Here is a 12783-nt window from a genome sequence, read left to right as displayed (position 1 = left end):
CACCAGACCTTTAGCCAGCTGGCCAGATCAGCTGGCCCAGGAATGGCTGAAGAGTTCAAGAGGAGCAACTGCTGCCTTATGTTGTTGCCTCAGCTTGCCTAATGGCAGGGCAGGCCCTGCCTCTCTTCTTTTAACATGCTTGACAACCAAGCCTGCCACTTGCCCCTCGCTTGCTAGGAGGGGACTGTGAAGAGCAGACAGCATTCAGAACCAGTGGAACAACAGATGATGGTAAGGATAGATTCCTGAAGCATAGTCATCTCTTTGGGTGTCACACCTGTTTATTGGATGCACAATATTCAGAGCAGCTGACATGTGGTTCCCAACAGACTCCTTGCCGGACAATTCTCAGGGCTAAACCCATTTCATCTCAACCCTGAGAAAACTAAAATTCTAAGTGATGTCTGAGTGAGTTTTGCAACCGATCTCCACCCTGACACTCACTATCCCCTAAAATGCAAAAGAAAGGAGTTTAATCACGATAAAAATCAGGGAGAATTTTTGAAAACTTTTAAAGTTTGGTTCAGTTTTGAACTAATAATAGAGTCCTCTGCCACTAACAGAGAGGAAATGAACTATTGAGTCCTTTTGGGGAAGGGGAGAGAGACAATTATTTAGAGGTTTTGTTTTTAGACAGCAGTCCCTCCCTGTTGTTTGCAAAAGAAAAAAAGGTTGCAGAGTCGTGGGAAAAGCATTTGATGCAGCTCCTTTTGGGGCCTTTCTGAGTGCATCTGGTATGCTGCTGATTCCAAGTCACGTGGAAACAGGCAGCTGCTCCTGACACAGGGCAGGAAACTATCCTGAGTATATCAAAAACCCTGGAATTGTGGTGTAATGGTTATAGGGGTTGCTCGTGCGTAAGTTGCCACCACTCCTGGCTAGGTTGCCTGGTTAAACCTTTTCTGTCTGGACAGCCCTTCACTTCGTGGCTGTTTCAGTCGCTAGCAGAATCCGTCAGTGGGCGTTTCTTGAACCTCTTCCAGCACAAAAGTTCTTTGACGCCAAGTCTCCGCCTACTCTCCCTGCGCGGAAGTCTTCTGCACAGGGTGGGTGTGGGTAGCGAAGGACCCGTGCTCTCCCCGCTGGTCTCCGGCGAGGAGTCCTGGAGCCCCCTCGCTGATTCCCCCATCTGCCCCCCTTTATCCCTGGTGTTACGCTGATTTCCTTCCCCAGCCGATGAGCTGCCTCTCTCCCTGCTCGGCCCTTCTCCAGCATCGCTTGGGAGCCTTGCCTCCGCCTCTGGCTCCGATGGCAGTTCCCTGACAGGTGGACATCACCTCTGACAAATCCACGAGATTTGCAGCAGGTGAGTGGCCCAGCTAAGGGCAGTTTTTGCTGATGAAGTAGCAAAGGCTCCACTGCAGTGTATAGCTTGTGGCTTTCCAGCAACTGTGGATCAGTGGTTTGCATGTGCAAGTACCCAGGTTCAGTACCCAGGAACTCCTGGTAGGACTAGGAATATCCCTTGCCTTGGAAGCTTAGAGAGCCATAGCTAGTCAACGTAGACAGTACTGAACTAGATGGTTGCAGGTTCGATTCCCATATGGGACGGTTGCATGTTCAGGGGGTTGGACCACATGATCCTCAGAGATTCCAACTCTATGATTCTATGACCATTGAGTCTGTCTCAGTGAAAGACAATTTCCTAAGGAATCACAAGGCACGTGAGAGAATTAAATGAATTCTCAGCTAGTGCCACTCCTGAGAAGGGCAATGCCAGATTGAGAACTGCTGCATAAATTCAGTTAATTATGTTGCCTTTTGTTACTGTATCTTGATATATTTTGAAGCTTTGTTTATGATCTGCTTTTGCGGCTCTTATGCATTTTACTTGAGCGCATTTATTTTGCTTACATACACTGTTTTCATAGAACCAGAGGATGGTAGAATTGGAAGGGACCCCAACCCCCCGCAAAGCGGGAATCACAGCTAAAGAATCCCTGACAGATGGCCGCCCAACCTCTGTTTAAAAACCTCCAGCAGCGAAGGAGAGCTATTTAGAGAGAAGTTTCGAGATATTTATTGCTGTATGATTATTTTACTTGAAAGGTAGAATAGTGATTAGTAGTAGTGTTAGTAGTAGATGCAGTAGAATTCTTGTTGTTGATTTGTTTAGCACCTTCTATAGAATGCTAATGACAATGAAAAACAGTTAAAAACACAAAATTGCACCTTCTTTTTTTAAGAAAGCTAAACCTATAAAAGGTAGATACTCCTGGTAAAGACTCATTTATCCAACTCAGAAAGCCTGCGGGTACAAAGATGTCTTCAACTGCTTCTGGAAAGTGCAGCTAAAGAACACCTGTCATATCTCAGCAGGAACGCTATTCCACAGAACAGTGGCAGCGACACTAAAAGGCCTTTTCTGAACTACTGTGGAGAGAGCTTCTGAGATTTTTTGAACTTTCAGGAGAAACTCTCCCACAGGCTGCAGTGATCTGCTGCATGTATAAAAGTGTAGAGGGGTTTACTTATTTCAGCAGAATGTGAAATTTGTATTGTATTTCTTTGTGGAGGGGGGAGGGGAGAAAAGACATTGATTTTTTTTTGTGGTTCACATATGCCAGCCACTTAAGTGATTTCTGTTGAAATATGAAACAGTACGCAAGTTAAATAAATAATCCACTTGCATTTTTACTAGTTCAGGACCAAAATTTCTCAGCTGGGAGCTTTCAGCCTGAACTGATTGTGTGTGTCATGAAAAACAAGGGGTGAAACTGGTACCTTAGAAGCTGCCGTAGAACTGTAGAGTTGGAAGGGACCACAAGGGTCATCTAGTCCAGCCCCCCTGCAATGCAGGATTCTTTGGGCCCAACATGGGCCCTTGAACCCGTGACTCTGAGATTAAGAGTCTCATGCTCTACCAACTGAACCATGTCAGAAGTCTCTCTTGCGCATTTTGAGGACAGGGAGCAAAGCTTACTGGTATTCTTCCTCACTCTCCCTGAGCTGAGAGCCACATTTATTTCCCCAGCTGCTACATTTAACGATACCACATTGTTACAAAGTTCGGGGGGGGGGCAGGAATACTGTCACCCCTCTGGCAGTCGCTGTCACCACTGCTATCTTCCAGAATGCTCCTTAGAATAATGATGTGTTAAGTTATAGCATCATTCCAGGCGTTCTGAAGAATTAAATATACAGGTTGCTGGCACAGGTGAGATTTGTGGCCTCATTTGAGAAATTCACCTTTGCACCCTAAAATAGTCAATATTTCACATCCTGCGCTTGGGGTTTCCTGTGCTTTGAGGTGGGGCACAGTCACTCCCACAAGAAACTTTTTTAAAATTATTATTATTATTATTAAACAATTTCAACACAACAAATTATCAATCCAAATAATCAATTACATTATTCCCCTCTTTTTATTCCCCCCATCCCTCCCTCTCCCCCCCAAATACTTCCCTCAGTTCCCCTCTCTGATTTATTTGCACATATTATTCTCTGCATGTTAAAAATATCATTACCTTATCTGTCATGTATTCTATTAATGAATTTGTGGATGTTTATTCAAAACCTGACAGGGAGTCCAAGTCATTTGTTGTTTTTTTAAGTAATTTGTAAAAAGTTCCCAATCTTCCTTGAAGTCGCGATTGTCCTTCTCACGTAGTTTATGTGTCACTTTTAACCCAATCTTTAATGGGGTTACTTGCCACCTAACTCGTTCGTTTTTAACGTTCTCTATTTGTAGCCCACCTTTCACCAGAAAACAGATCCCAGCCAGTTTACCGTTTCACAGGAAAATGCCTGAACTTGAAGATGAAGTCTAAGAGCCGAACAAGTAACATTGACTGCATACCCACCATATACTGAAATCGTATTTGAGGTGTATGGCTTTCTCTAAAGAATCCTGGGAACTAGAGTTAGCCAGGGGTGCTGGGAAATGTAGCTCTGTGGGGGTAAACTACAATTCCCAGGATCCTTTGGGGAAAGCCATGTATTTTAAATCCATGGTGAAAATACAGCCTTCATTGGGAACGGTGGATTTTGGGGAACAAACGTTTTGTGTGTTTTGGCATATTGTTTAGAAAGCCAAAGATAACAGGGTGGCTTTTTTAAAGGTATAAATCCTCATCAGTCCATACTAGATTATTTAAAAAATGGTATTTCTAGTAAAATATTATCAAAGGAAATTTCCTCTCCTTGCAGAATAATTTATCCAAAATTGCTATGACTTTAACAGACCTTTCAGAAAATTGGCTCGGGTAAATGGAATTCCTTTTTTCACTGGAAAAATAAGACAGATTTGTTCCAGCATCTTAATCATTCAAATGCATAATAATTAAGCAGCAAGCCTAATCTTACAGAGTTGTTTCCTCACTTCTGGTCAACTTTCTGGGCTTGGAAGCAGAAGTAATGGACAAGAAATGGACCCCCCTCTATGGGACCCTGTAAATTACCTCTTTGGCCCTTCTATCGGCTCATGTGGGACCAACATGGATAGCTGGCCCTGATGAATACTTGAGGTTCCCAACCCCTATGGTTGTAATTTCACGGGCAGTCATTTAATTTTATCCTGATTCTAATTTTTAAGCTGTATTTTAATCAATCGTTTGATTGTGTTTTAATGTATTTGACATCTGATGTTAGCCGCCCTGAGCCCGGTCTTGGCTGCGGACGGCGGGGTATAAATAAAAATTTACTTAATTTACTTACTAAGAATGGAGAATCTGAGGTTCAAAGAACAAAAGCAACTAAATCTTCAGAGGTACCAGAGCACCACCTGTTTCAACTATTAGGTGTAAATTAGTGCTTTTACCACATAACACCGGTCTTGAAAGACCTACATTGGCTCCCAGTACATTTCTGAGCACAAAGTGTTGGTGTTGACCTTTAAAGCCCTAAACGGCCTTGGTCCAATATACCTGAAGGAGTGTCTCCCCCCCCCCCCATTGTTCAGCCCGGACACTGAGGTCCAGCGCCGAGGGCCTTCTGGCGGTTCCGTCATTGTGAGAAGCAAAGTTACAGGGAACCAGGCAGAGGGCCTTCTCAGTAGTGGTGCCCGCCCTGTGGAACGCCCTCCCATCAGATGTCAAAGAGATAAACAACTACCTAACATTTAGAAGACATCTAAAAATAAATAAATCCATTGTGCATACCCAAGCCTTCAGGCATGTTTCATCTCACTCTGTGGATCTCGATCTTTATTTACCCCCATTGCAGAATTTAGGACACTGTTCCTATTGCAAGGAATTCCAAGCAAATCGATTGACACTGAAGGCTGTAAATCACTGCAGCACCCTGCCCTCCCATGATTCAGCAGGTTGAAAAATAATACTTTTTTATGTCCAACAGATGCAGGCTCCACAGTGAAGAGTAAGATAATGAAGATTGCTTTGAGAGCCCTTTGCCTGGGTAGTTGTGTGGGCCTTTGACAACATGTGTGGGGTTACATCTTAAAGACTCTTCTCACCATCTCTGGCTTCTTGCACATTTTATGAAAGCAAGCTACAATTCTCAGGATGCCATTTCCGGCATAGATACTTGCAGTGAACTCAGACTTGAATTACAGTATCTGTGGACAGGCACCCCAGTGCAGAAAGCTACAAGTCCTTTCAACCCATCAGAGAACACTGAGGCTGCTAGAAAGCAGCCCCTCTGATTCTAGATTTCCTAGAAAGCAAGAGTTTGTGTGGGTGGTTCTGCCCTGCTAGTGAGACAGAGCATCAGGCTCCAGCTTCACCAGTTCAAGCAGGAAAGCTGACACTGGAAATGCCCAAGGGGTCTGGACTCTGCACATTTCTATGGGAAATGGCCTGATCCATGCCTTTCAGACTAATGTGTGGTTCTGGAATTTAACAGGTCAACAGATTTCACACTTCTCTGAAACCTGATTCCCAACAGTTGAAATGTATCCAAGTATGAATTTAAATATGCATTCAGAGAAAACAAACCTTTTAAGAGAAACTACACACACACGTGTATTTAAATACATTATTTGGAGAGGATTTTTTTTTAATCAACTGCAGATTAATGTGGAAATGTAATGGAAATTTGAAAAGTAAAAATAGGTGAAGTTGACATGAACCAGAATCAGATAGATTTGCCTATGCCTAGTTAAACCAATAAACAAGATGATGTAAACTCTCTCTCTCTCTCTCTCTCTCTATATATATATGGTCAGGAATGGTTTTATTTCAGAAACACAAAAATGAACATTAGTTTGGAACATAAGGTAAATGGACCCCTGACCATTAGGTCCAGTCGTGGCCGACTCTGGGGTTGCGGCACTCATCTCGCTTTATTGGCCAAGGGAGCCGGCGTACAGCTTCCGGGTCCTGTGGCCAGCATGACTAAGCAGCTTCTGGCAAACCAGAGCAGCTCACGGAAACGCCGTTTACCTTCCCGCCGGAGCAGTACCTATTTATCTACTCGCACTTTGATGTGCTTTCGAACTGCTAGGGTGGCAGGAGCTGGGACCAAGCAACGGGAGCTCACCCCGTCACAGGGATTCGAACCGCCGACCTTCTGATCGGCAAGTCCTAGGCTCTGTGGTTTAACCCATAGCGCAATCCGTGTCCCAGTGTGGAACATATTTATCAATAAACTCATAACCAGAAATACGCAAAATACTCACTGATAGGGTGAAATAAAGTTTAAGGTAGGTTGGGAAGTTGATAGGTTAATGGAAGATACAGTTAAAGGGAAGTGCTACTTCTCTAAGTTCTGTTTGAACCCTGTTCTGTTCTGAAATACAATGCCAGCTTTGGCCACAGATGATAGATTATGGACTGATTATGGTCACAGAAGCATTTGCTCTATGTAACAATTAATGAACATACCAATCTCTTACTTTAAAAATAACTAGATTTTTTTTTAGAAAGAAAAGTTCCACTTTTACAGAACACGATCAAAAAGATTAAGATGAAAACAACCTTGATAACATCTATTACAGATTCAGCCCAAATCTAAATCAGATCTCAGAGCCTTCAGTCCAATCCAGTTAGGAGCATGTGATAACTGGAAGAGGAATTGTGCAAACAAGATTGAACTGCTGCTGTTAGAAAAGGAAAGCTGGGAGCTGGTTTTAATCCCCACTGCTCTCCAGTTCTCAGTTAAGAGGGTTATTGCTTATGGCATGGCTGGGACTATGCGCGTCGAGTCCGCTGGAGCCTGCACATGTTGTTAGATCACACCGTCTTTATATCTAGTAATCATCCATCAATGTCATCTCACACCTTTCCTGGAGCATACTACATTCTAACATATGAATCTCCACATGAACAAACCAACTTCCACTCCTGTGTGAAATTAGGTGCTTAAAAGCAATGAACTTGTTTACAGAGAGACAGCCCCAGCCCAAGATGTTTTGCTGTCTGAGATGATGGACAAAATTGCACTCCCCACCTCCCGACTGGACTGCTGTTGACCCTTACTTCAACATTCGAAACACGGCAGCATGCAACATAGCTCTGAACTCTTAACACCACGCTGCCACCTCCACCGCTCCCCAGCATCTGCGGCCTGAAGCAGTTGTCTCATTGCGCCTAATGGGAGGACTGGCACTGCAAATAGCCATTTTCTAGTTACATCTGTAAGAAGTCTTGCAGCTCCTTTAAATAATAGTAATAAGAAAGCCACCATGCTTTCATAAACGGCTAACTCTCCAAGCCCATTTTTCATGCTTTCTTTGTACTAACATACACACACACACACACACACACACACAGAGAGAGAGCAAGATAACAACAGGACTTTTGTAACAGAAAAAGGTTGGGGTGATTTCATGTCCATCATCTGGAAAGCACAGAAAGACGGGCTTGCAGCTCACCACAGCTGGTTTCATGAGGGCTAGGATCACATTTTAGGACAGCAAGCTATGGTTCTCAGGGTACCATTTCTGCACAGACACTTGCAATCAGTTCAGACTCGCGTTACAGAGTATAAGGGCAGGCATACCAATATACACACAGCAACATCCAGAGATTTGGAACCAGCATCACTCTACTTAAACTCAGATATGGTTGCCTATTTATTGATGGCAACAAATTATTGAATTGGGGGTAGTAGAAAAAGGCACCAAGAGAGACAGAGAGAATAAAAACAATGGATAGACTCAGAATCTCTGACCTGGATCTGTTGCTGGAGAAGGTTGATTTTGTGTTGCTGCTGCAGGAGCTGCTGTTGTTGCCTTGCAATCTGTAGGGTCAACACACAACAGTACTTAACAGGAGTCTAATTTGCGGTTTGAAAAGGCACATTTGCCCTCCTCCATTTAGACCTTTGCCCACAGCTGGTCCTATCCAAATAAAGAGAATGAACACTTCCACTCTGTCACCAAATGTATTTAAAAAAACCCATGTTTAATGGCACTGTCTCCTATGCATAACAGTTAGAGTAGAAATGTGGTTCTTTTGCACTCAATAATAGTGAATACTTCAAAACAGAAGCAAAAATACGTTGTGCCTAAATGCCACCTGTCCCTTTAAGGTGGTGCTCATTTTTATTTTATTTATTTATTCAATTTATACCTGAAGGTCTCATAGTGGGCAGAGGGTTGGCTTTGTGTATTTGCAAGTATTTTTGGGGTGAATGTGTTTGATTATCATGTGTTTTCATTTAAACACATGGCCTCGGTCCTAAACGGCCTCGGTCCTGTGTACCTGAAGGAGCGTCTCCACCCCCATCGTTCAGCCCGGACACTGAGATCCAACACCGAGGGCCTTCTGGTGGTTCCCTCATTGCGAGAAGTGAGGTTACAGGGAACCAGACAGAGGGCCTTCTCGGTAGTGGCGCCCGCCCTGTGGAACGCCCTCCCTTCAGATGTGAAGGAAATAAGCAGCTATCTTTTTTTTTAAAGACATCTGAAGGCAGCCCTGTTTAGGGAAGTTTTTTAATATTTAATGCTGTATTGTTTTTAACACTTGATTGGAAGCCACCCGGAGTGGCTGGGGAAACTCAGCCAGATGAGCGGGGTATAAATAATAAATTATTATTATTATATTATTTAGGCTCATGCTCCTAAACATATCGTAAGTCACTTGGAGCTCTTTTTGTGTAACGAGCGAGTAACGTGTAATAATCATAAATCACAAATCTGACAAAGACAGGAGGGCAGAGTCATGGAGTGAGCTTTGTGGATTCCGACTCTGCTGTCAGAGACAGTGTGCATCTGAAGACCAATTGTTGGGATTCACAGTGTGAGAGGTGTGCCTTGTGCTTGGGTCCTGCGTGCCAATTTCCCACAGGCATCTGGTTGGCCGCTGTGAGAACAGGACACTGGACTAGGTGGGTCTAGTGGCCTGATCCAGCAGAGCTCTACTTATGTTTATGTTGTGGACTCTCCTTCCTTGGGAGGTTTTCAAGCAGAGTTTGAATGGCCGACTGTAATGGATGCTTCAGCTGAGATTCCTACATTGCAGCGTGTTGGTCTAGATTGAATAAATGACTCTTGGGATCCCTTCCAACTCTACAATTCTATGTTATGTGCTAATACATTTCCCCTAATATATGCATTTTGGGGTTGTTGTTTTTAAGGTAGCTGGATTTTTGGTCTCACCTTCATTAGGCATGTCTGCAGTAAAATACGAACTGAATGAACTTCTCCTACATCCCTTCTCCAGTGTGCTTATTTCTAACAAATCACAGGTGCCAACTCCTAGGAGCTGAGGTTGCTTCGCCCCCCCCCCCAATAAAATATTTGAGGGGAAATAATGGAATAAAAGGAAGATGGAATCAAAGGAAACATCTTGGCAGAATTAGACTGATCCCTGTATTGTATAAATATAAGTTCGTAGGGAGTCAAAAAGAAATTATATAAGAAATATGTAACTGCGCGGTATAAAGTAATGGATAGATAAAGTACAGTGAGATTAATTGGAAGTCAGTTTTAAATTTCTTCTCTATAAGTTTTATAATTGTGTTCAGTATCAGGAGTATGTATTATGGTGATTATATTAATCTTCTTGTATCTTATAGTGTGGTGGTTTGTTGGATTTTTCTGTTACTTGTTTGTTTGATTGTATGTTTGTTTACTTGTATGTATGTATGTTTTCTCCTAAATGCATTTATTTTAAATTAATTAAAATAAATTAAATTAATTAAAATAAATAAAAGTAATTAAAATAAATAAATTAAATTAATTAAAATAAATAAATAAAGTATTTGAGGGGGCATCCCCCTAAGTTGATGGGCATTGCCATTCAAATGGTGTGGGTGGGTGTGCCATGTCACATGATCAATTATACAGGGTTGGGTTTACCTGCCCCGTCCCAATATTTTTTTCAAGTTGGCACCTCTGTCATTTATACTGTGTCCATACAGGCTACTAATCCTGATGGCTGTGCTTCATTTCCCCTGCCAGAAGTGCTATGCTTCTGAATACCAGTAGCTGGAAACTACAGGAGGAGATAAGGCTCTTGCAGTCAGATCTTACTTGCGCACTCCCCATTGGCTTCTGGGTTGACAGCTGTGACCAGCATTCCTGAAATATACTTGGAGCCGAGTGTGGATTTCATGCTCTTTATTCAGCTCATAGTAGTGAGGAATGCAAGTTTCCCCCAAATGTCTGCTTTATATACATTATTTACACAATGGGCCCCACGTGATTGGCTAATTCTGGGATTCTCCTGTAGGCCAATCAGGTTGCGGATTAACTTCCACCAGGAGTTGGATTGGGTGGCTCTTGCGGACCAATCAGACTGCTGCATTCTGGATCCTATTGTTCTAGGACCAATCAGACTGCTGCATTCTGGATCCTATTCAGCTCAGTATATAACAATTCCATAATGTGAAATGCTTAAAGTTGCTAATTTGTGCGCGCGCGCACGCGCGCACACACACACACACACTCTCTCTAAGTTAACGGATACTTTTTCATGTATTTTAGCCAACTTTTCATTCATTCCCTGCCCCCCCATCCTTCCAATAAATAACTAAACTAATTCCTGGGCTTGGATCCTGCAATATTTCACACCTCCTTAAAATAAGGATATGTTAATGGAGTGTTACTATTCCGTCCCCCCCTCCCACACTAAAGAGGGGGACTAGATTAAAAGTCCCTTTTAATAATAATCACTCACCTGTTCCTGTTGCTGCTTGGCCAACTCCATTTGCTGGCGCTGCTTCTCAATTTGTGAGGCTGCCAGCTTCTTCTGCTCATCGTGAGCCGCCAACAGCTGCTCCCGCAAACTGGTCAGCTGATTGATCATGCCCATGAGCTGCCTCTCTTTCTCAGCTAGGCTCTCTGGAGTCCCTGAGCATCATATGGTGACAAAAGGTAAGGGGAGGAGGGGGAAGAGAGAGGGGTTGGGGGGGGAAGAGAAGAGAGAATGAGAAGCAAGAACTGGGTACCGTTCCAAGAGGACAGCTCCTGTAAGGCACGGCAGAAAATGCATCTTGCCACACAGACATATGTTCAGGACACTAACCCATTATTTACTTACTTACTCAAAATATTCTGTCCCTGTCTTTGCTGTTCATCCAAGTGTCCTGATCTAGAAATACTTGGGCAATAACAGTGGCCTCCCTGTACGACGGCGCTGTGCCAAAATCTGCCTCCCAATTTCTCATTAAGTTTTCCTCCCTGGAAAAAGCAGCTTCCATTTTTTTTCCTGTCTCATTTTCAGGAAATTTCTTTTAGGATTTTCATGGCTGATTTTATCATTGTGAAGTAGTTGTGTGTGTTTCTCTCTCTCTCTCTCTCTCTCTCTCTCTCTCTCTCTTCATGAATCATTTCTTCAGCACCCTGTAGCCTCCCTGGTTGCCTGCACTTTCTGATCTGAAGAAGAAGAGGAGTTTGGATTTGATATCCCGCTTTATCACTACCCGAAGGAGTCTCAAAGCGGCTAACATTCTCTTTTCCCTTCCTCCCCCACAACAAACACTCTATGAGGTGAGTGAGGCTGAGAGACTTCAAAGAAGTGTGACTAGCCCAAGGTCACCCAGCAGCTGCATGTGGAGGAGCGGAGACACGAACCCGGTTCCCCAGATTACAAGTCTACTGCTCTTAACCACTACACCACACTGGCTCTCCCCAAGGGCTTTATATCTCACAGTGGCTTCCTCTAAGCTGAAGGGTGGGCACCTGGGGAGGCTGCAGTGTAGAGAAACAAAGATGCTCACAGACACCCAGAGGCGCTAACTTCCAAGGTAGAATGGATGGGCCAATGTTGTGCGTGTGACATCAAGACGTCAGGAGGAGCCAGAGGCAGAACCAAAAGCAGAGGCAGTACAGTTTCGATGGCTGTCTGCTACTCCTGCCGCCACCACTAGCCAGGGGCTGCTTCCCTGCTCCTTCTGCTCTGGGGCGGGAGGAGGAGGAGGAGAAGGAGCCAGCCACTGAAGCCACACAGTGCTCAGCTCCGCACTTGGCCTCCTCTGCCACCTTTGAGCACTAGGGACCTCCAGCACCCTCCTTTTGTTGAGGGCCAAAAGGGCTCAGCCCTAGATGATGTCCCTGCACACAGTTTTGTGTGACCTTGAGAAACTTATTGCCAGGGAAAAACTAGGTTGATTCTCAAAGACAGTCAGGAACACAAAATCAACAATAAAAACAAGCTGAAAACTAAAACCACAAACCAAGACATAGAAATAACACATATAATTGCCAAAACTTCATCAGTCAAAAAACCCAATTGCTTCAAATTATCCAAAATTACCCCTGAAGGCTTATTGGAAGAAACAAATCTGTTCTGCCTGACCAAAACCAAGAGGTCTTCCAACAGTGAGCATTCCATTGTTTATATGTCACACGGGGTCTAGATGAATCTGTCAATTTCAGTTTCTTTCAGTTTCTCATTTTTCCAATCTTAAATTCTCCACATTTCCTCATGAAAATCTTCA

At 43.6% G+C, this 12783-nt stretch overlaps 1 protein-coding gene across 9 annotated transcripts in view; it reads right to left on the bottom strand.

Moving 5' to 3' along the window:
• SOX5 (SRY-box transcription factor 5) overlaps positions 1–12783 on the bottom strand; it is a 786737-nt gene that overhangs the window by 187537 nt on the left and 586417 nt on the right. For all 9 annotated transcript variants that reach the window (XM_053407448.1, XM_053407453.1, XM_053407449.1 and 6 more), the window contains 2 exons: positions 11022–11194; positions 8071–8139 (listed from right to left, as the gene is read on the bottom strand). In XM_053407448.1, the coding sequence (XP_053263423.1) occupies positions 8071–8139; positions 11022–11194 (242 nt within the window). The remainder of the gene's footprint in view (positions 1–8070; positions 8140–11021; positions 11195–12783) is intronic.

This window comes from Podarcis raffonei, chromosome 10, assembly GCF_027172205.1.
Source record: "Podarcis raffonei isolate rPodRaf1 chromosome 10, rPodRaf1.pri, whole genome shotgun sequence".
Classification (NCBI taxonomy): Eukaryota; Metazoa; Chordata; class Lepidosauria; order Squamata; family Lacertidae; genus Podarcis; species Podarcis raffonei.
Note: the sequence above shows the minus strand (reverse complement) of the source record. Positions and strands in the feature narration are given on the sequence as shown.